The sequence below is a fragment of the Barbus barbus genome (genome assembly GCF_936440315.1).
Source record: "Barbus barbus genome assembly, chromosome: 6".
In the NCBI taxonomy this organism is placed as follows: Eukaryota; Metazoa; Chordata; class Actinopteri; order Cypriniformes; family Cyprinidae; genus Barbus; species Barbus barbus.
In genome coordinates this window covers 9,407,756-9,431,622 of record NC_136734.1, presented here as the reverse complement: position 1 = coordinate 9,431,622, position 23,867 = coordinate 9,407,756, and the positions used below count along the sequence as shown (strand labels likewise).

The 23,867-nt window shown below is 40.4% G+C and overlaps 1 protein-coding gene across 1 annotated transcript; it reads left to right on the top strand.

The window, feature by feature from the left end:
• Positions 1-7,500: 7,500 nt before the first annotated feature.
• Positions 7,501-22,477, top strand: LOC306871689 (cationic amino acid transporter 2; the record flags this gene model as incomplete). The annotated part of the gene is made up of 11 exons (XM_079419784.1): positions 7,501-7,870; positions 8,627-8,782; positions 8,888-9,050; positions 9,250-9,386; positions 10,672-10,894; positions 11,401-11,537; positions 11,701-11,803; positions 12,749-12,876; positions 21,002-21,168; positions 21,828-21,936; positions 22,320-22,477. 11 exons carry the CDS (start codon positions 7,501-7,503, stop codon positions 22,475-22,477), a joined length of 1,851 nt encoding a protein of 616 aa, XP_079275910.1.
• Positions 22,478-23,867: the final 1,390 nt, after the last annotated feature.

The following is a 23,867-nucleotide window of genomic DNA, read 5'->3' as shown; positions in this document are numbered from 1 at the left end:
TGTATAAGATGAAGAGAAAGTCATGTGAAATGATTCATTTGAGCACAACATGATAAACACTCATGATTAGAACATTTATATGATCACCTGATTAGGTTTTTAAAGTAGAAATGTTGCAATAAATAAAAACTAATGGCAGGTCATGTTGTAGGACACGTTTTGTCTCATCTGAGTGCAGTATGTTCATCTCACCACCAGAGGTCTCTGTCATCCGCACTTTGAAATTTTGACAAACAAAAGTAAAAGGTTTAGGAATCCGAGCATTACATGAATAAATAATTCACAAACAAGACAAAAACAGTGACATTACACAAATCACGTTTAAATTTGTCATTTTTGTCCAGGTTTCCCTGTCTCCTCCTCCTTTACTTGGTCTTGTCTGTTTCCGCATCCTTCTCTTGCCTAGTTCCCTGGCTTCCTCCCCCTTTACTGGTTCTGCCTGGCTGTCTGACTCCCTGGCTCAGTGGACCCTCCTAGCCAGCCACCGTGGTCTTTGGAGTCATGGCCTCAGCCTGGGACTTGCTCCGCCTCATCCCTCCAAGCCCTAGCTCCAAGCTTCATCATGGCTCCTCATACTCTCTGCTCCACCATGGCCTTCATCGGGTACCAGAGACCATAAAAGAGAGATGAATAGAAGCAGCAGTGGATGGAGCATAATAGTTAATTTTGACCTCATGACCTCCGTTCTGGAACATCGGCCAGCAGGTCAGTCAACTGGCACATTGAATTGAGTGACTTACTTGCTAGATGTAATGTTTCTGCTGCAGTTAATTATGTATAGTTTATGTATTAAGTTAACTACCGGCTAACTTTGATAGACGTTTACTAGCTAGCTATTGAGTATCTGGGGTTTCTTAACTTTTGTTTTGTCCACATTCAGGGACAGGTTGTTGCACCTCCTCTCTGTAGCTGATCATTATTGCAAGGAATTCTGACGAAATTTGTTCATATATATATATATATATATATATATATAACATAATTGACAAGTATAGTCAACTCAAAAGAAACAAAGTTCTAAATAATATTTAATTTTCCCCTACTACCCCTAAAATTAAGTTTGAGTATTTGAGTTTTGAGAGAGAGTTTTGAGTATTTGAGAAAAGAAAAGAAAAGAAAATTAATGCAATAAATAAGAGCATAAAGCAGATGAACCAAATGCCAGTTACAGTCAGGGTCATATAATGACCTGCGGTCTGTTATGTAATGGTTGCATGACAGGGAGAAGTTGAGGCGAGGTTCTACGGGTCTTTATTGAAACAAAAAGTATAGGCAAGCCAATAATTTGCAATTATCCAAAAGGTAAATGCAAACATAATAGCTCTGTATAACAAAGTCAATGACCAACTACTCAGTGAGCAAACAGAGGCCTGTATATACAGACTGGGATTAGTGGAATAACTCAGAATTAAGACCTGTCAGATGTCATTTATTAGACAGATATATTGCAGACAGGTTCCTCAAATGTCTCATACATCACTGGTCCTGTGATTATGAAACAAGTTCATTAAACAAATAAGAAAAGGAAAGTTCTAAATACTCAGTAATTAATTTAAACTCATTTGAATGATTTAAATCCCCCTACTCAATACACCCCAGTAAAAAAGTAATATATTTAAAATGCTTTATATTAAAATAAAAAATACTTTTTAAAATACTTTTATATTTCATACTAAGTATTGTGCAAATCTATTAATATATTTACTGACAGATACTGATATAAAAATTATAATTAAGCTTTATTTAGCGTACTACTTGTGCACAATGCACATTTCTTAATATTAAGTCTAAAATGTGTTTTAATGTCACTTTTGATGAGAGTTGTATGATCTTTAAATAATATCAGTCTTTAAATGCAAAAAAATTAAAGTGTACCTGAAGTGTACTTGCAATAGTTCCACTTTAGCACAATCAAATAAACTAAGCATATCTTTAATTGTTCTTCAGCACTACTTCTGCACAATTAAAGTGTATTAAGTACAAAATTAGTTGTTCTAATTTAGCAGACTTTAAGTATACCAGTTTAGTATACTAAAAATACAATTTCAGGGCATTTTATTAAGTATATGAAATGTATTTTTAGTATACTTAGCATGAAATAAAAGCATTTCAAATACATTTAAGTATATTTATTTTTCACTAGGGCAATCAAATGACAGTTACAATAATTGTCGGTCAGGGTCATATACTACTTGCGGTCTGTTATGTAACGGTTGCAGGACAAAGAAAAGTTGAGGCAGGGATCTAAGTGCAGCAGGTCTTTATTAATCAACAAAAGAAGGTAATCCAATAAATCATAGTAATACAAAAAGCAAAGGTAAGAGTTTGCAGTAATCCAAAACGTATATGCAAATGTAACAGCTCTGTATAACAAAGACAGTGACTGACAACTCAATGAACATCACACTGGGATAACTAGGAATTAAACAAGACACAGATGTAACAAATTTAAAAAAGAAATAAAACATAACATACTTAGAAACTAAGGACAACAGAATAGGGCCAAAAGTCCCAGTATAGGGGTGCCCAGTCCTGTTCCTGGAGATCTACCTTCTTGCAAAGTTCTGCTACAACCTAATCAAACACAAATGTGCTATAGTTACACTCTTCATATCACAGTCCTGCAAAGATGTCAGTTTACTCACAGTTGCTGTCCTGCACCAAAGTATGAGTGCAGTTGAAGTCAATTCATACTGAACAGAAGGACACAGACCAACGGCAACAACCAACCGAGTATAGTATGTATGTAACGTTATGTTACAAAAGGATTCATCATGTTCAGTTTGTGAAAAAAAAGTACTGACCAATGGCAACCGATGCCGACAGGGGTAACACACTGATCAGTCAAAACCAGACAAATGTATCTGTTGCTGTTTGTCTGCATCTGTTGGTGTAGTGTGAATTGGCCTTTAGATCAAATATATAATGGTGATTAAGTGCGATCTGGATATATAAGTGAATAGTGAGACATTTTGCTAAATAAAATGAATAGCATGAGAAAATTATGTTTGTTGAATTTAGCATATTCTGTAATTTCAGTGTGGTTGAAAAACTTTTGGAAAACATTTGAAAACAGTAGTGTGGATGGAGAGTATTTTGAAACAAAACGCAGTTTTCAAATGTATTCGGATTAATAGCCTAAGATCTTCTGGAGGTGTGTTGTTGCAGGGTTGGAATTGAACTCTACAGGAAGGTAGATCTCCAGGAACAGAGATTTTCAAAGTGTGGATCCGTACACAATGTCATGCAGGAATCTCCAATCTTCTGGAGAGCTACAGTCCTGCAGACTTCATTTCCAGCCCTGCTCCAACACACCTGCCTGTGATTATCAAGTAAGGTTTTTATTTTACTGGCAGCTCTCCAGGAGTAAATAATATAATCTCTGTAATAAATAATATTGCCCACAACCCATTACGTTTTGGATGAGGATTCATTCCAGAACTACAAACATAAATAAAAAGAACTACAAACATGGATGATGTTTGTGTAATGGACCGTTATAGAGCAAGTAAGGATTATTAATCAATATCTAACCATATGAAACAAATATTATATATGTATCTGTTATATTTCCTCTTCAACATCAAAACTTGTGTAAGGATACAAACAGCACAATAGCAAAACTTATAGCCATGTGTCCATTAAAAAACAGGCAGATTAACATTGTTTTCTTTGCTAATCTGTAGGAGGAGTGTGTATTTGAGGGTATTAACTGTGACAGAATGATTGACAGGCTCTTTACAGTGACAGAATTCCTGTAACTATGCGACAGAGCACAATTTTATGACGTAGTACATCCCAAAGCTTGCCTATTCTTCTGCTACACACTCAAAAGTATCTGATTTTTCCCCTCAAAAAGAGTATATACTTTTAGGGCAGTAGAATAAGCAGATGAATTGAGAGCCTTAGAGGCAAGTTCATTAAACTCAGAAGAAAATTAATCATTATTCATCAATATTAATTCATTTCAACTCATTTGTATGATTTTCCCATTCTGAATATAAGTTTAGGCATTAGGGTTTACAGTGCATCTCATAAAGTTCCTAGTTTGCAGTGTATATATAGAGTGTATGTATATATAAAACCCATATGTTTGCCAGTCATTGACTTTGTTATACAATGCTATTATGTTTGCATTTACCTTTTGGATTACATTTTTTTGTTTATTATTAAAGACCTGATGCGCTTAGATCCTCACCTTAACTTCTCTTTGTCCTGCAACCGTTACATAACAGACCACAAGTATGGATCTAGCAGCAGTTCATCTCATCCTCCTTACCCAGGGTGAACATCTCCTTGAGGACCAAACAGTTATGGCTAACCAGATATATGCTGGCCTTAATAAGCCCCTTAAAATCTGGTTGTCTCTTGATGGCTTTTAAGGGACTTTGTGCCAATTTTTAGATCTGGCTCTCTGGATAATTGGATCCCCATTCAATGTGGGCAATGTAAAGGCAAATGACATGCATTAGGGGATCCATCATTACAGATTATTAAAGAAAAATGAATGATTAGTCTTTTAACTTCACATTCTAGTTGGCATATTAGACCTTTGGTCATTTTCTGAAGGGTTTTTTACTTTAGTTTTGCTTCTTTCAGCAAATAACTACATAATTCCACATGATCCCCTTACCTTACAGTGATTCTGAGAGTCACAGCAACTGTCTACTAAAAAATACAACACGTATTTCCTTAAGCACGTTTACTTTAAAGACGAAAAAATTCTCAACACACATTACAAGTCAGCTTGACCGCACCTGTGGTAAATGGGTTGTTAAGTTGTAAACTGTCACAGTAATAATGATTATTCTACCTTTGCCTTGTTGAACATGAATGCGACTGATTCACATAAATACTGTTTCCTAATACGTTTTGAATGTGGCAGTGCAAAACCACCACTAGTTGCCAGTGCTTCATTTTAATAACAGGTTGCCATCTTTTGGGAGGCTATCACTAAATATACAGTACTGTTCAGTATGTTATAGACTGTACCTTTGTGTGAAACCAAACACATCATGCAACTAGTGTTGCTTGATAAAACACAAAACTTGGTGCCATGGCTTCTTTTGGACGGACTTTCTTTGGGGTGAAGAAACGTAAAAACTAACTGGCCAGTTATTGTCTGAAGTTACTCAATATTACTTACGTCTTTGCGACTATTGTATAAAGCAATATGAAACAATAAGTCAAGAAAAAAAATATTAACTCGTCAATTGCTTTGCTCTGTGGGAGTGAAAACCCAAGATTGTCTCCTGCGGCAGTAATACTAACAGTGTGGTAGTTTGCTATTCAGGATATAGCCATGGACTTCAGCCACTGATAGTATAATAATAAGAGTCAGCAAGAAATAACAGATTTTGCCCCTTATCTTTTTAAACAGCCATAGTATCAGATTTGACAGTGAACGTCAGTATTTTCTTGATTCATCAGCCAGTTATCTTTATTTCCTTCACTCCTTGTTTTATTATACTGTACATATGTTAGAGAACATTAGCATATTTAAAAAAAAATGTGGTTCTTTGTCACGGCAAATTAATTTTAGCATTGAATTACTTTCCGGTCTTTAGTCTCTATTAGTCTTTAAGATTAAATATTGTTTTGTTTTTGTTTTTTTCCAAGCACGACTTTATTTAATCTTTATAATCGTGAATGAAATTGCTTTTTTGGATGTTAGGAGATGAGGAGGACATAAATATTGGGTCAAGTCGTTTTCTCCTTTGTGCTGATGTTTGTCTTTTACCTGTAGGCGTTCTTTTTTCTTTGGAAGAAATAACCTTTTGGCATTACGAAGTATTACTGAAAATATTAAGTAAGCACCTTGTTGATTCTGCACGAGGTCAACATTCAACAATGTCATGACTGTTGTTTTTTAAATTGCTAATGTTTTTTATTCTACAGCTTTTTAAATCATAACCTCCTCACTATATACTTTTAGAGTTCAGGCTTACAACTGCAAAATAGTTTTTTATGAGTGATCTCTTCTCCAGAAATCACACAATTCTTCTAAATGTCTCACACAATTCTTCAGAGTCTGTCAAAAATGACACATGGGTGGTTGGACACGTGAGAGTTTACAGGAGGGGCCCTCTGATATAGGCTGAGCTCAGGAACTCTTGGCCCACAGCACTCACAGCACAGTCACACCTTCACACACGCCTGGATTCTGAGCAGACAGGTAAGCTACTTGATCACTAATGTACTAAAAGATACTGCAATTAATGTGAAGATAAAGATGCTTCTATTTGAATATTTGGCAAGGGTTTGTTTAGTATTTTATACTTCACAAGACCCCTTAGATTTTAATAAGAAAGAAATGTTGAGTGAAGAGAACATCATAAAAGCAAGATAACAGTATGTGCCAGATATTCTGTGCATGTAAGTTATATGACTTGAACAATTTAGTGCTGGACATTGTTAAAATGTATTCTATCAACTGTAATAAAAAAATGATGAATGAAATTACAGTTAAAGTTAACTGATGTAAACAATAAAAGTACAGCTGTTTGTAGCCATTATGCCCCAAAATGTTCAACTAAATGAAATTATACATGTTCTGAGCATATGAAAGCATTGTTCTTTTTATGACTTTATTTTTATTTTATTAGTATTTTTTTCCCACTCAACTCCTCTCCGTTTATTTATTTAACTTTTTTCCATTCTTGTTTTTATTTTTTATGGTTTATGCCTTTTTATAAATAGATTTTAGAGCTGCATTTTAAGTACGATAGGTAGTTCTTCTTCTTCTTACCCTCTGCTAACTTATTTGCATGAAACTCATTTCATACAAAGCGTGTAATTTTGAGTGTTTTAAATAGGCATATTATTTTTGAACACTTAAAATAATTTAAAAGGGACTAAAGAAAAAGGATGGTTGAAAATGAACTTAACATGGGTTTAAAAGAATGAATTATAAAAGAAAGACAAATATATAAAAAATATAAATAGACATATAAATAAAAAAGATGGACATTGTAATAAAACAATGAAGAGCAAATGCTTTACATCCCTTTGGTTATGATTTAACTTTCCCCCCCTTATTTCCTCTTTTTTTATTGCCATGTTGTTTTGATTTTTTTAATGGTTTTTATGATTTCCTCATAAATAATTACTGACCCAAAAAGTACTTTGAGCTGCATTTTATATACGAAAAGTTGTATACAAATAAAATGTATTATTATCATCTCCTGATCACGGAAGCACTGTGTACATTTAAGTCTTTCACAGCTGCACACTGAATAATTAAGGCAAGGCATGTTTATTGACATAACTCATTTCATACACTTGGCAATTAGTGGACTTAAAAAAACATAACTGATAAAAATGACTAAATGGGTTTAAATGAGTGAACAACAAAGACTTACATGGTAAAAAATAATGAAAAGCAAATGTTTGAAGTGCAACTGTTGCAGAATGCACAGGATGAGAAATGTGTTTCTCTTGAATATATCTCTTATTAACACATGATAGACACATATAATCACCTATATTATTTGTCTCAGGATGTTCTGTGACAAGGTGCTGTCCTTTTTGAAGAGCCTATCGAGGCGAAAGCCACTGGAGCCTGATGGTGAAGAGTCCAACTTCAAGCGTTGCTTAACCACACTTGACCTAGTGGCCCTTGGGGTGGGAAGTACACTTGGTGCTGGGGTCTATGTCCTTTCTGGGGAGGTTGCCAGAACAGTAGCTGGTCCCAGCATCATTGTGTCATTCTTCATTGCAGCACTGGCATCTGTGTTTGCGGGCTTGTGTTATGCAGAGTTTGGCGCCCGAGTGCCCAAGACTGGCTCTGCCTATCTGTACAGCTACGTCACTGTCGGAGAGGTGTGGGCTTTCATCACCGGCTGGAACTTACTGTTGTCATACATCATAGGCAAGAGCAAACATTTAATGCCCAGCATTAACAGTACATTCAAACAGTATGCTTTATTTGAGCTGGCTGTTCAATAACATTGACAATGCCCATTACCTAGATATTTGAAGGGATTTAGCCAAAAATGAAAATTATGCCTCCACTTTTCTCACTCTCATGCCATTCCAGACATTATTGAACAACTGTTGTTGTTGTTTTGTTTTTGCCCTTTTTAAAGACTGGAAGCATACATCTCTGAATTGACCCTTTGCAAAGACTCACCAAGTCTTTGCAAAAGTAACTCCGGCTCCGGTTGTCACAATGAAAAAAAAAATATACCACAGATCACAAAAGCGATATTTATGTATCCTTCCTCCCTGTACTTCTGTGGAATGTTTCCTCGAATCACATTCATCCGCATAGAGGAGCAGAGCCGGAGCACAACAAAAACAATGTTCTTCCACAGAATGCAAGTAGTTCTAATTTTTAACCGCTATTGGGCAAAAAGTTACATAGTGTAGCTTTAGTCTAAAAAAGATGAACTCGCATTGCCTTTAGCAAACGCAGCTCAGCTCGAATAAGATTTTCCATAAACTATTTAACATTCTCCAATCATTTTAATCAGTGATATTAATCTTAAAAGTTATTTCATGATATTATGCATGACTCACTAAATCATAAATGCCTATAATTATATTCCCTTTAAACCTTCTTATAAAATGTTTGAAAACCACTCTCAGTTTTTATAACTGAATTGCTTGAATGACTTTATGACAGGGACATCCAGTGTGGCAAGAGCATGGAGTGGCACTTTCGATGACTTGATTGGAAATAAGATTGCCAGTTATTTGAGTGAAAATACACCAATGAATTTACCCGGCCTTGCTCCCTATCCAGACTTCTTTGCTGCTGGCCTTATCCTGGTTTTGGCAGGCAAGTAAGATTTTCAGTAAATTTGTTGTAGTGTCAATAAATGAGTTATGTTAAGATACAGTCATTTTAATTGGCATGAGTTAGATTTACGTTGACCGTTTTTAGGTATCCTTGCATTTGGGGTGAAGGAGTCTGCCATTGTCAATAAGATCTTCACAGCTTTAAATATGGTAGTTCTAGTTTTTGTCATCATTGCTGGATTCATCAAGGGGGACATTGGAAACTGGCAGATAACAGAGGAGGAAATTTGGAACTACACAATAACTGCGTATGTTGCTTGATTTATAAAATTTACAGAGCTTTTGTGGTAATGGCAAAACTGTTGAATGCATGTTTTAGATAAACAGCTTTAAAAATTAAACTGGGAAACTGAGAGACTGTTTAACACACGTTATAATTATTATTATTATTTTTTTTTAATTACCACAATACATTGAAATAATTTTTAACATTGCTATTTTGTTTAGAAATCTCTCAACCTCAAATGAAACTTTATCCAGTTTTGGAACTGGAGGATTCTTTCCCTTTGGTTTTGAGGGAACTTTTGCTGGAGCCGCAACCTGTTTTTATGCCTTTGTGGGATTTGACTGCATTGCAACCACAGGTATGAAAACGCTAGGCACCTGCACACATACACATTCCTGTAGACTGAGCACGTAATACCCATGCAAATGACGTCACTGTTTTAACAAAATTGTGTTTTTGTAGTTTACACAGAGACAACAACCATATTGTTTTCAAAAACTTGCACTTTGAAACCCTTTTTTTTTCAGGCCCCTAAAATGTCATTGTAAACACCCGCTCAGCTGACCTATGCTGCATCCCAATGTGCCTACTTATACTACTACCTTAAACACTCTTTTGATGAAGAAAAAGTACACACTTTTGAGTATGTAGCAGAAGTGTAGGCACATGTAGCTTTGGGACATACTATCACATCATACAATTGCGTATTTAACATATGCTTTGTCGCACCTGTTACACGCACCCAGTCACTGTAAACTTGCCTGCCAATCATCTTGTCACAGTTAACATCCTCCACATTTCATTTAATTAATTAAATGTATTTATTATTTAACTTTCTACCATATTGGAAAGAAAAGTAGCAGCACGCTGATCTGCCATCCGCGAGTCAACTCTCCTCATATTTTCTGCATAATGATTCATTTAAAAGTTAATGGCCGAACGGATGCTTAGAAAAGTTCACATTGTTGTTGCAGATGAAATATAACACAGATAACATTCAATAAATATGTTTTACTGGGTTAAATGTTGATTATTAGTAACTCAAACCATCCATTGGTCACACCATGTTTGTAGTTTTTTAACACTTTTTTCATGTTTGTAGTTCTGAACCAAATCCTTCACCAAAGTGCAATGCATTGTGGGGCATATTAGCCATTAGAGTATGAATAGATCCACACTTCAAAAAACTACTTGAAACAGTAGACCATCTGGGGACTTTTGACATACTCTTTTCAGCATAGCATGCTTTGGGACACACTTATTCCAATCTCACACACTATTTAGGATGGATAGTATGAACTTTCGGACGCAGGGCTAGTTTCCTAGTGTGGGCCTCTTTGTTTCCATGGTTACCTATTTTTTCCACCTGTTCTTGTTAATTTACTCATTAGGTCCTGTGTATTTACACCCCTGTTTAGTTCAGTTATCATTGCGTGAATGTCCTCCTGGAGATGATCTTGGATATTTCTGTTTGTGGATTAAGGACTATTTAGATCGAAAGTCATTTGTGTTGGATAGTTACTTACAACAACCGCTTCAGAAGTCTTGGAGCATAGTATTATTAAGGTATTTTTCAATACCTTTTTTTCCATACCTTTTCAGTATTTTTACAGTCTGTGTGTGTGTGCATGTTTTACCTTTAGGCGAGGAGGTCAAAAACCCTCAGAAGTCTATCCCTATAGGAATTGTGGCGTCTCTTCTCATCTGTTTCGTGGCTTATTTCGGCGTTTCGGCTGCTCTCACCCTTATGATGCCCTACTACCAACTAAGTGTTCAGAGTCCCTTACCTGTAGCCTTTACCTATGTTGGCTGGGATCCTGCAAAGTATGCTGTGGCTGTTGGATCTTTGTGTGCTCTCTCAACAAGGTGATGCAAGACATGTTGACCCATAAGGCACTATAAAAAGCTGTGTTGCGTGATCAGTAAGAGGATAGAAGAGAAGATGCTAATAAACTAAAAAGGAAAGCTGTTCATCAGTTTGGAGAAATTAGCATCCTAAAATCAAATGTAGTACACATAGTGCAGGACTCTATTGTCAAACACAGTTGTCAAGGATTAATGTTGATGCAGGATCTATCAGAAGAAAAATTAATGATTTAACATGTGTAGTGGATATAGTCAAAATAGTCCTCTTTATCATTAACAGTCTGTTTTATTGTTTGGTTCTTTAGTCTACTAAACCACCAGTATATCCAGGTTCACTAGGTTCTCTAAGGAAGAGAGAAGTTAGTTCTTTAACTGTACACAGTAAAAAGAGCAAATATGAGAAAGTAGCAAGTAATTTCCTCAAAAAGTACAAAATAGTAAAATAAATTACAGGGTTTAACTAAAGAAACAATATTGTAATGCAATATTTGTTTACTACTCGACAGTCTGCTGGGGTCCATGTTTCCTATGCCCCGTGTGCTGTTTGCTATGGCCAGAGATGGACTGCTATTCAAACCATTGAGTAACATGAGTTCCAGACAGAGCCCTGTCATCGCTACAATTTCTTCTGGAATAGTAGCAGGTAATTCTCTTTGAGAACACATGCCAGTGATACACCATGATAAAAGTAACAAATCTATATAACATACCTTGGGTAACATCAAATCATAATAACCACACCACCTTCTTGTCTTCATTTAGTTTTTGCCTCTGTTGTTCTATTAGTGAACTATTTGTGTTTTTAGCAATAATGGCCATGGTGTTTGACCTGAAGGCTCTAGTAGACATGATGTCTATTGGAACGCTCTTTGCCTACACCCTCGTAGCCATCTGCATCTTAATTCTTCGGTAAGCTTCAAACACAAAACATAATATAAAGAATAATGAACAGTATTGTAGATTTTATGATTGTTTATGCCTAATTCGCGAATTTTACAAATCACACAAAATATACATTCACACCGAAATATGTAATGTTCACATTTTCAAGACAGAGTTGATGACACAAAGTTTTCAGCAACTATTTCTCCGCAGTAATCAATAATTTGTCACATCTGATTTGGGTTTTATTACTGTTCAAGGAATTTTATTTGAGTTTCCTTCAAGCTTATTCTGTTTCTTTCCTCCTGTGTTCTGTGTTTACTTCCCTCTGTGTATGGTTTTCTCTTGGACTACTTTTATTTGGATTATATTCATCTTGTTTGTCTAATAGATTGCTGCATTTAGATTTTTATGATGGACTTAAGCCTCTCAAACCATGGCTGTCCACTGATGCTCCTTGAGGGACGCTGTGTTAATTGTCCAATTTGGCCCCCCAGTTAAACACTTCACTGTGGGGGGAAGGGAACACAAACACCCTGTGGCCACCCAGAGCCTCATCACGCCTGTCACAGACAGAATCTGAGCATACACCTATGACGACTATGGACCCTCGGTTCATCTCGAAGCCAGTGCCCATGTTCAGTTTGTCCTGGAGCCAGCCAATTATCTCCATCTTTCAAGTGCTATGTTTTGATCCACACCTCAGTTTCTCCTTCGCCTCCCTTCCTACAATAAAGTCGTGACGTATTGTCACGATTAGTGACAATACGTCACGATTAGTGACAATATTGCATGATTAGTATTTCCCCCAAAAGATGTGTTGCCTGTGATAGTACTGACAATGCAAATGCACAATAAATCAATTTTCACAATATTCAGAGAAAACACAAATGTTCAGGCAGCAGTGCTTAATATACATTACTGACAATAATAACAGTTGTGAACTAAAAGAAACAATTTTTGTCCACACAGGTACCAACCAGAGACAGCTGAGATCAATGAGAAACCAGAAGTTCAGAAGAAATGGAATCCTTTTCGCCCCCCTAAATATGCCTCTGCTACAAGTTCTAAAGCTGTGTCTTTGCTAACCATACTTACCAGTGAGTTTAAGTTTTTATCATTGTATTATCAGTATATGCAAATTAGTATGTAATATACAGGCAAACCAAAAATTCAGACACTAGATATACGTTTTGATATCTTTTTACTAATGGGTGCAGGACACTAGTTCATTTATGTAAGTGAGGATAGGAAAATTAAGTAAACTGTGACACATTATACCCAAAAATTCGTCACACAGTGGACTACCAGTAAAACTGATAAAAATTTGGGACCAACAATTATTCAGACACTTTGACCTGACCATGTTTTGCTTAAGTGTTTTTTATATAATTGCTAATGCGAACTTTTTACCCCACAGACTGAACAAAATTAGCATTGCTTGGTAATTGGTTGTCCTAAATTAATAGTATCTAATTGCATACTTAAATTTGACAGCTGACAGCTATTCAACCTAATTCATTACATGCCTATCTATCAGAGTTGTCTGATATTATCAAGATGTTTTTTTTTCTGGCACAGTTTAAATTGTAACGGAACGGGTCTGACACAGATGGTAAGTGGAGTAACAAGGTGTTTATTTACAGCGTGCAATTGTGAATAGCAAACGTGAGGAGTCTTCGGATGTGGTGAGTGTCTCTTCGTGAGGTTTCAGGTGAGCGGAATGTCAATAGTAATCAGTCTTTCTGATCTTACAGATCCTGGGGGTTCGCCGCGGCTGAACGGCTGAGAGATGCGGAGATCCGATCGAGCCAAGCGGAACAGACGAGGAAGAGGACTGGAATGGAGAAGACAGAAGGTAAGTAGGGACAGGTAAGTAATCGCAGGTAGTAATACTCAGCTTTGTAAGGTAGCAGAGATGGTCCATGTGGTAATCCGGTTACGTCAAGATCGGACGCTCAAGTGAGCTGAGGGAAGTGCTTTTATGAGTGAGGTGATGGGAGATTGATGAGGTGCAGGTGCGGGTGATGATTGGAGATACAGGTGACAGTGATGAGTGACGGGGAAGACGGGCCATACTGTGACATTACCTCCCCATCCCGGACGGCGCGTCCCGCGACGTAACAATAATACCGGGAGGGGGGGGGGGGGGGGTGGGCGCCCTGGAGGCTGGAGCAGAACCTGGACAGGACAGGGAAACCTCCAGGGCGGATCAGGAGCCTTAGGAAGCCAGGGCAGGACTGGAGGCTCGGGAGACCTTGGTGGGACTGGAGACTCGGGAGGCCTTGGTGGGCCTGGAGACTCGGGAGACCATGGCGGGACTGGAGACTCGGGAGGCCTTGGCGGGACTGGAGACTCGGGAGGCCTTGGCGGGACTGGAGACTCGGGAGGCCTTGGCGGGACTGGAGACTCGGGAGGCCTTGGCGGGACTGGAGACTCGGGAGGCCTTGGCGGGACTGGAGACTCGGGAGGCCTTGGCGGGACTGGAGACTCGGGAGGCCATGGCGGATCAGGAGACTCGGGGAGACATGGTAGATCAGGAGACTCGGGGAGCCATGGCCATATTTTTTGGGGAGCCCAAAGGGATTCATGAGGCCATGCGAAAAGAGCCATAGTGGCCCTGACCAATGTCCCTAGCAAGGCCACTATGGCTACCAGGATTACAGGAATATAGCCCCCCCCCCCAAAATTTCTTTGGGAATGTTCCCCACAAGGGGTCTCACTGGAGGAGCGGGCTCTGTGGGGCGCTCTGGAGGAGCGGGCTCTAGGGGGCGTTCCGGAGGAGCGGGCACCCGAGGGCGCTCCGGAGGAGCGGATTCTTGGGGGCGCTCTGGAGGAGCGGGCACTTGAGGGCGCTCTGGAGGCGCGGACTCTTGGAGGCGCACGGGAGGCGCGGAGCTGGACGGAACCTGCGGAGACGAAGGAGAGCTGGACGGGACCAGCGTAGACGCAGGAGGGCGTTCTTGCAGCGCGGACTCTTGAGGGCGCTCTTGCAGCGCGGACTCTTGAGGGCGCTCTTGCAGCGCGGACTCTTGAGGGCGCACGGGAGGCGCGAAGCTGGATAGAACCAGCGGAGACGAAGGAGAGCTGGACGGGACCAGCGGAGAAGCAGGAGGGCGCTCTTGCAGCGCGGACACTAGAGGGCGCTCTTGCAGCGCGGACATGTGAGGGCGCTCTCGCAGCGCGGACATGTGAGGGCGCTCTCGCAGCGCGGACATGTGAGGGCGCTCTCGCAGCGCGGACATGTGAGGGCGCTCTCGCAGCGCGGACATGTGAGGGCGCTCTCGCAGCGGGAACTCAGGTGGGCTGGACGGGACCAGCGGGAACCCAGGTGGGCTGGACGGGACCAGCGGGAACTCAGGTGGGCTGGACGGGACCAGCGGGAACTCAGGTGGGCTGGACGGGACCAGCGGGAACTCAGGTGGGCTGGACGGGACCAGCGGGGATCCAGAGGAACCCTTGCAAGGGGCAGGCACTGGAGGGCACTTGCGAGGCGTAGGCACTGGAGGGCACTTGCGAGGCGTAGGCACTGGAGGGCACAGACGAGGAGTAGGCAATGGAAGGCACTGGCGAGAAGACATGGGAGAAAGAACGGGAGCCGAGAACTCCGGAGGAAGAGCCTCATCCATTAACCCCTCGTCCTGAATCTGAGGCGTGGGCGGTGGAACCCTTTTCCCCGCTGCTGGCTGGGTTCATCGCCCTTTTCGGCGGCATCCTCCTCGCCGCGGGCGGAAGCACAATTATCGCCGGGGATGGCGGACCGTTCCTCACCTTCTGCGGCGGTCTTCTCCTCGCCACGGTTGGCGAAACTATAGGGTTGGGCAGGCGGGAGGAGCCGTTGGCGAGGTATGTGGAGGATCCCGGCGAGGAATGAGCTGGGGAGACGCTGTGCGTTCCTGCTGGAGCGGAATGACGAGTCTGGGGAATCTCCTCGACTTCTTCGTCGAGCCCATTAAGGAAGAAGACTAGGTTAATAAGTTCGACCAAGGAAAAATCACCTGTGGGAAGCTCACAGCGGATAACCTCGTCATTCAGCCCCAGCAGGAAACGCGCACCCAGAGCTGCGTCGTGCCAGCTCACCCGGTTGGCAAGCTCGAGGAAAACCTCCACATATCGCGCCAACCTCAGGCCGCCCTGCCGCAGCCCGTACAGCGCGACTTCCGCTGGAGACATGATGTTCGTGGTCTCCGGTGTTCGTCTGGCTTTCTGTCGTGGTCCGATCTTCTGTAACGGAACGGGTCTGACACAGATGGTAAGTGGAGTAACAAGGTGTTTATTTACAGCGTGCAATTGTGAATAGCAAACGTGAGGAGTCTTCGGATGTGGTGAGTGTCTCTTCGTGAGGTTTCAGGTGAGCGGAATGTCAATAGTAATCAGTCTTTCTGATCTTACAGATCCTGGGGGTTCGCCGCGGCTGAGCGGCTGAGAGATGCGGAGATCCGATCGAGCCAAGCGGAACAGACGAGGAAGAGGACTGGAATGGAGAAGACAGAAGGTAAGTAGGGACAGGTAAGTAATCGCAGGTAGTAATACTCAGCTTCGTAATGTTCCTGAAACAGGCGGGAGTAACTATGACTCTCTTAGTTACATGGCCCGGGCGCCTCCTCGTGGCGACCGCTGGATAGGGAGGGAAGCAGAGGTAATTCCAACTACCGGTGGGGGTTGTCAAGTTGGCACCTCCACATGTGACCCTCCTGAACTAAGATCCGGGCCATCCCAGTTGGGCCAACCACCCAACTGGGATTTACTGCTGGTTACGGAAAGAAAAAGAAGAAATAAAAATCCTGGTCCCTCTGGTAACCAGGATCTCAGCAGCGGTGAGATGGTTAGTGAAGTTGGGATGATTTTGGGAGATGGTTCAAGCCCCATAGCAAATATTAATATCTGTAAGGATTGTAGCATGGTGTTTCCATCCCTGAGAAGTTTGGGTATGCATAGACATCATCGGCACCCAGTGGAAGTTAACCAAGAAAGAATTATAGCATTTCAATTAAAGCGGAAAGGATGGACAACTAAAGAGGATGAAGAACTGAGGATTAAGGCCGACTTAACTTGGAGGGAAGGTATGAGAAAGAAAGATCATTTAACTCATTTACATGTTACCTTCCCTCATCGTTCTATGGAAGCCTTAAAGAAAAGACTTCAGATCCTGAAATGGATACCCCATAGCTGTCAGAGGACATCAATGTCAGTGGAGCCAACTCCGAGAATGGAGGTAGAACATCTACCAACTCTAGTTAACATTCAGCAGGAGTGTCATCCAGGATCCAGGACCGCTAATAAGCGGGGAAAGATATCGAAGACCTGGTCGGAAGAGGAAGATAAACTGCTGATGGAGGAAGCATGGAAAATATGGGTGGAGGGTATGACAAAACGAGAGTTGGCGGAAAAATTACATCGGTGCTTCCATGTTCGGACGGCAGAGGCAATACGAAAAAGGTTGCAGAAATTGGATTGGAGGCCATCGAAGGAAACTTTTCAAGGAGAACTATCGTCGGAAGTGGTAATCCCTAGGCCAGAACGATCTCCTGAACTCCAACAGGAAGAGTTGGGTTTGACGTGTAGGGTGGATCAGCCACTACCTCTTCAGAAAGATCTAGTAACCCCAAGATTAGCTCAAGTAGTACAGGTGGAATCATGGAGGAAAGATATGCTGGAGAAAGCATATCAATCCTTGGAAGATTTTAGATTCCAGCCGGACAAATTTAAGAACTTGATTCGGGATTTACTGGAAGAGCGGAAAACAACAATGGAGGGGGCCAGAATATTTAAAGAGTATGTGGCCGAGGTCTTTCCGAGAAGATGGTTGCCAACAGCCCCTAAAAGAACCGCGGCGATTAGCCTAGGTCAAATAAGCAGCTGAGACGCGCAAGGTATGCCAGCATCCAAAGGCTGTATAAACTGCGTAAGAAGGATGCTGCTAAAACAATCTTAGAGGGGCGGTGGAAGGAAGCCTATAAGGGTCAACAGGAAGTGGAAGGGATGGAGGACTACTGGGCAAATATCTATTCGGGGACGGGTCCCTCGGAAGATGAAGTACTAACAACTGAAGGGGTGGAACCAAAATGGGAAATATTATCTCCTATAACGTCCGAGGAGATAACGGGGGCGTTGAAAGGTATGGGTGGGACGGCGATGGGGATGGATAGGATGTCAGTAAAAGAACTTCTGACGTGGCATCAGGCGTCCTTGGCTGGTTTCTGCAATATGATTCTGGCCTTAGAGACCATGCCTCCAGCCCTGGCTAATGCCAGGGTAACATTCATTCCTAAAGTCGAACTCCCCGAATCCCCGGGGGATTTTAGACCTATCTCTGTCTCCTCGGTTTTGACACGAGTACTCCACAAAATACTAGCAGGGAGGATGCGTGAAAATTTTACGTTTTCTCCTTTGCAGCATGCATTTTTGAAAAGGGATGGATGTCTGGAATCAAGCGCCCTACTGCAAGCACTGTTTCGAAGAACCCATGATGAGGTAAAGCCTATAGCGATGCTATTTTTAGACATTGCGAAGGCCTTCGATACAGTTGCACATAATACTATCTTGGAGGCAGCAAGAGTTGCTGGTGCACCAGACCCTTTGATCAGTTATCTGGCAAATCTTTATGAAAACACTGAAGTAAATCTGGGTGTGAGGATGACTAAATGTGGTAGGGGCGTCAGGCAGGGCGACCCCTTGTCACCTCTCCTATTCATTTTGGTTATGGAGAGAGCGGTGAAAGCAGCTTACCCCGAGTTGGGGGTAGAGATAGGTGGACAACACATTGATGTCATTGCCTATGCCGACGATCTGGTTTTAATAGCACAAAATAGTAATGACCTCCAATTGAAGTTGGAAGGACTCGGTAGAGCACTGGTAGGGATGGGTATGGTGTTGAATGAAAGGAAATCGAAAGCCATTACGATCCTCAAGGATAGAAGGCGGAAATGCTTATTCTTGGCACCCCAGGTCTATTTTACCAGCGAGGGAGAAATCCCGGCGATGGGGGTCTTGGATAAACAAAAATATCTGGGTTTGGACTTCACCTGGAAAGGGAAAGTGACACCCAAACACACTGGGTACCTAGAAAAGATGCTATACGAACTGACTGCGGCCCCCCTGAAACCATATCAAAGGCTGGAAATCCTGAAAATCTTCCTGGTCCCGAGGCTAGTCCATGAACTGGTTCTTGGAGGGGCCCATAGGAACACCTTGTTGAAGATGGACAGGATGATAAGAGCAGCTGTGAGGAAGTGGATTAGACTGCCAAAGGATACTCCATTGGCATTCTTGTACTCATCCTTTCAGGCGGGGGGTCTGGAGATTCCCTCTCTAAGTACTTCAATACCTTTCTGGCAAAGGTCGAGAGTTATGAAGCTCTTGTCTAGCTCTAGCCCGATTGATAGGGCAGTGACGGAACTGTCATCTTTCCAAAAAGCTCTGGTAAGAGCGAATAGACCTTGCAGGATTGGGGGAGAAGTAGTTACTGGCATAAAGGAAGCCAGAGAGGAGTGGGCGAAACAACTAGCCCGATCGGTGGATGGTAAGGATCTGGTAATGGAGGATGTGGATGCAGCAAGTCATTTATGGCTTGAAAAACCAGCAAGAGTCTTTCCTCGACTCCATCTCCGGGGAATTCAACTCAGGGGTGGGGTCCTGTCTACAAAGGCAAGAGGGGCAAGAGGAAGAGAGAGGTGCCCAGAAGATCTACGATGTAGAGGGGCTTGTCAAGTCAGGGAGACTTTGAACCACATCCAACAAAGGTGTGAGATTACCCATGATGCTAGGTGTGCAAGGCACAACCGAGTGATGAGGAGACTGGAAACCATGTTGAGGAAGGGAACCTCTACAACATGGGTCGAGCCCATTATTCCTACCTCAGCATCCTTTATAAAGCCGGACTTGCTCATTGAGAAGAATAGCATCTCAACGGTGATGGACGTTTCTATTGTCGCAGGAGTGAGGATGGAAGAAACGTGGAGGCTGAAGGTTCGGAAATATAGTACACCAGAAAACACGAGGGCGATTACTACCTGGTCGCGGTCCCATAATCCTTTACAGCACTTACCAGTGATCATATCTTATAGGGGATTGATGTATGGTCCTACTGGGAGAGCACTTAGGGAGTTGGGCCTGACGAAGAGGGATTTATCGGACCTTTGTTTGTTAACAGTGGCTGGATCCTTGAAAAGCTATGATTTATACATGCGTGGGACTTGAACCCAAAAATTCATGCCACAAGAATGACCCGCTCGAAAGAGCGGTGAGGAATTCACCAACTAACTCACCATTAGCGTCTCTTTAGACGCCAAAAAAGGTAATAGTGGAATAACATCTCCACAGCTATTGCAAGGCAATATAACAAGTTGTCAATAGCAGAGATGGTCCATGTGGTAATCCGGTTACGTCAAGATCGGACGCTCAAGTGAGCTGAGGGAAGTGCTTTTATGAGTGAGGTGATGGGAGATTGATGAGGTGCAGGTGCGGGTGATGATTGGAGATACAGGTGACAGTGATGAGTGACGGGGAAGACGGGCCATACTGTGACATAAATCTTGTTATATTTTATTACCATGTTCTAAACTATAGCAAATAAGCTGTGATAATGTGAGAAATGTTGAAGGTGTCTGAATAAATTTTGGTTTGACTACATGCTAGAGTCTAGAAATATTATCATTCTTGCACAGTCACAGAGAATGATGGGAAATGTACTGTTGTTTAGTTGCACAAGCCTGTCTTCTCAAAAACCAGCTAAATAAATAAATAATAAATCACTTAAAAGTAACACGCAAAATAAATACAAACTACATATGCTACTTTTTTATGATTTATTACCAATTTACTGCAGCCATAATTCTTTGGAAAAATACCTTAAAATTAATGGAAATTCCAAGCCTAAAGAAAATCCTAAGTAACTACTTTTCTGGAAATTATGACTGCATGGTGGCATTAAACTTGTAAATAAAATCATTTCGACACGAATGCACCACTGATAGCAATAATTAACAATAGTTTTAGCAATTTTATGCTACAAATGAAAAGCCACTACAACTCTTGATCATATGAGCAGGTGCGCAGTTAAAAAATGGAAGCAAATTATCATAACTAGCCAATGTCATATCAGGACAAGAAAGTGAAACATAACCAGATCAACAATCAAATGCATTTAATCTAAATGTATGCTGAAATGATTGCATGCTAACTCTCTCTTCTCCACTTCATTTTTACTTTTAATGTGATTTCTAGTTGTGTTTGCTGTTATCCTGAGCGTGATCATCACAAAAGGTGTACAAGCTGGTCTGATTGAGGAGTGGTGGATGATTCTGATTATCACTTTGGTTTCGGTGGCTTTTTTAATTACTATCATTATTATTTGGCAACAGCCACAGAATGGAACCAAAGCTGCATTTATGGTAAGCTGACACTCACTGGTTGAAAAAAGCAACAACATTTTTTACAACATTTTAGCAACAAGTAATGCATAAAATGTCCATAGATGTGTATTCTAACAGTGGTTCTCAAGTGGTTTTGCTTCGGAGCCCAGATTTTTCATTCGACAGCCCAAAACAAAATTACAAAATAATTTATCAAGAACAAAAATGTCATTAAAGTTCATTCTTGAAATGTATTAATATTACCATGCATAAGTCAAAATAATTCAATTTTATCAATTTTACATTAACATGGCTTACAGCAGAAATTAGCTTTATATCAATTCATGAAATAAACACTGGGCCAAATAATGAAACTCTATGCAATTTTTATTTTCTTAAATTTATCCATCACCTGGCAGTATAGCAAATTTTCATTTAATTGCAATTAACATGCAGTTAAGTATCCAAAAAACATAACATACAGTTCGCACTGAAGTATTTCCTATTAAAGTATATTATTTCTAAGTACATTTTTTTTTTCTTTTTCTTTTTTCAAGTATGCTAAAGTGTAATTTTTCACCAGGGACATTAAACATTTTTGGGTTGCGATTGAGAACTACTGTTGTTAAGAAAATTGACATGTTCTATGTAGAATTAGTTCTTTGGTCTTAAGAAACATTTTCACGTTTTTTCTGTAGGTCCCACTTCTGCCACTACTCCCAATTTTCAGTACATTCATAAATGTCTACTTAATGGTCCAGCTGGGGGGTGAAACCTGGATTCGCTATGCAGTGTGGATGGCAGTGGGTAAGACAAAATGACTATACAGTCCTATATACAGTTTATATAGCACTGTCTGGAAATGAGTGTGTGAGGATGTGGTTTGGAAAATAAACCTTATGAAACTATTACAATCGGAATTCAGTATTGCAATATTATTTAACAAGCTTCAAACTAAAGGCAAGGTTATATGAATAGACAAATATACCATGTATCATTTTAAATCTCCAAGTTAATGACATATCCAACTGTTTCATTTATGATTAATTTACCTTCACTGGACCAGGATGAATGAATATCATTGGCAGGAGTGTTTGTACCAATATTATCCAAACTTTTGACGTGTGCACAATTCAGCTTTAACCAATCATTGTATATAATAAGTGTAATTGTATTTTCTAACGAAACAGGCTTGCTCATCTACTTCTTTTATGGAGTGCACTTCAGTGTACAGAAGAAACGGAACCAGTCTTCCAAACATCCCGTCAGTGTTGAGACAATTGATGTTAAAATGGAGGACAAGAAAAAAATGGGATCTACGACACCATCGCTACAAACCAAGTTTTAAAGCCAACGTTAATACCTAGCGCCTTGTTCCTGAGACAGAAAAACTACAATATGATTTTTGTTTTGTACTGAAATTTGAATTAGTATAATGATGAATTCGTAACAAATTATAAAACATGAGAAAAGTGTGAAACTTAAGGGTATACGCTGTATATATATATATATATATATATATATATATATATTACAATTAGGTACTGCCCCAGTGTCGGTAGTTATTAATGAGCTTTTATTTTATTATATATTTATTATTATTGTTGTTACTAATCATAAGGCCTATCAATTACACAAAAAATCAGGTACCACTTTGCATCAACCAATGATATTTCTCTTTCTTTGCTACCTCTGGTATGTTCAATGTTCAATGGAAAATGCATATAATTGGCCTTAGCATCCAAATATAACTGCACACCACATTATTTATATTTAGTTATTATGCTTTGTGAAAAGAACAATATTTTTTTTATCTGTAAAAAAACAAAGTATGATTTTTTTTTCTAGTTGAACTTGAAGACGTTGTCAAATTTCTTCATATGGCTCTACTGTGGGCATGGCCTGTCTTATGTAGTATAAAAACATTGGCCTTTATTATGACTTATTTATCTCATCTGAGTGTACTCACTGTTGAATCACATATTGAACAATGTTTAAAATAAAATTATTTTTTCAGTATGCCATTCATTGTTGTGCACTGCAATATGTAGCAATTAATTTCCTTTAGAATAAAAACTTTAAACTGTGGATAATGTAACTGAGTATACATTTAATATTACACTCAGAGTGAAAAAAGGATTTCATCATAAGCCTCACCTGTCATGGTGTGTAACGGAGGACCCAGATACAGAACTGCCATTTATTGCCAATAGAGACAATGGCAGAGATAACCAGGAGCAAGAGAACAACTAAACTGGACTATGCTGGAGAGAAGGTGATTTATCTGGACTAGACAGACTGACAGCCAAAGAAGAGAAAAGAACAGGACTAGACAAATAATCTGTAGAGAAATCCAACAGGAACAATTCAGACCAACTGGAATAGGCCACAAATTAACCAACTCATCAAACGATTCATCATCTGAGGTCCTCTGCGGGGTCTTCTCAGGTGTTCGGTCATCTCAGGTCTTTGTAAGGGCTGGATTCAGACTGAAGCTTGTTTAATTCCTATTTACCTCGGGATGTCAATCCCGTGGCAGAAACAGAGAAGCAAATAGAGACAAAATTAGCGTAGCTGCTATTTCAACCAATCAAAAATGATGTTTAACTCAAGCAAAAGAATGATAATATGTACTTGATCAGATATAACTGAAGTACAAGGTTATGAGATACATTATGTGAATGATTGGCTAAAGAGATGCGTCTTTAATCTAGATTTAAACAGATAGAGTGTGTCTG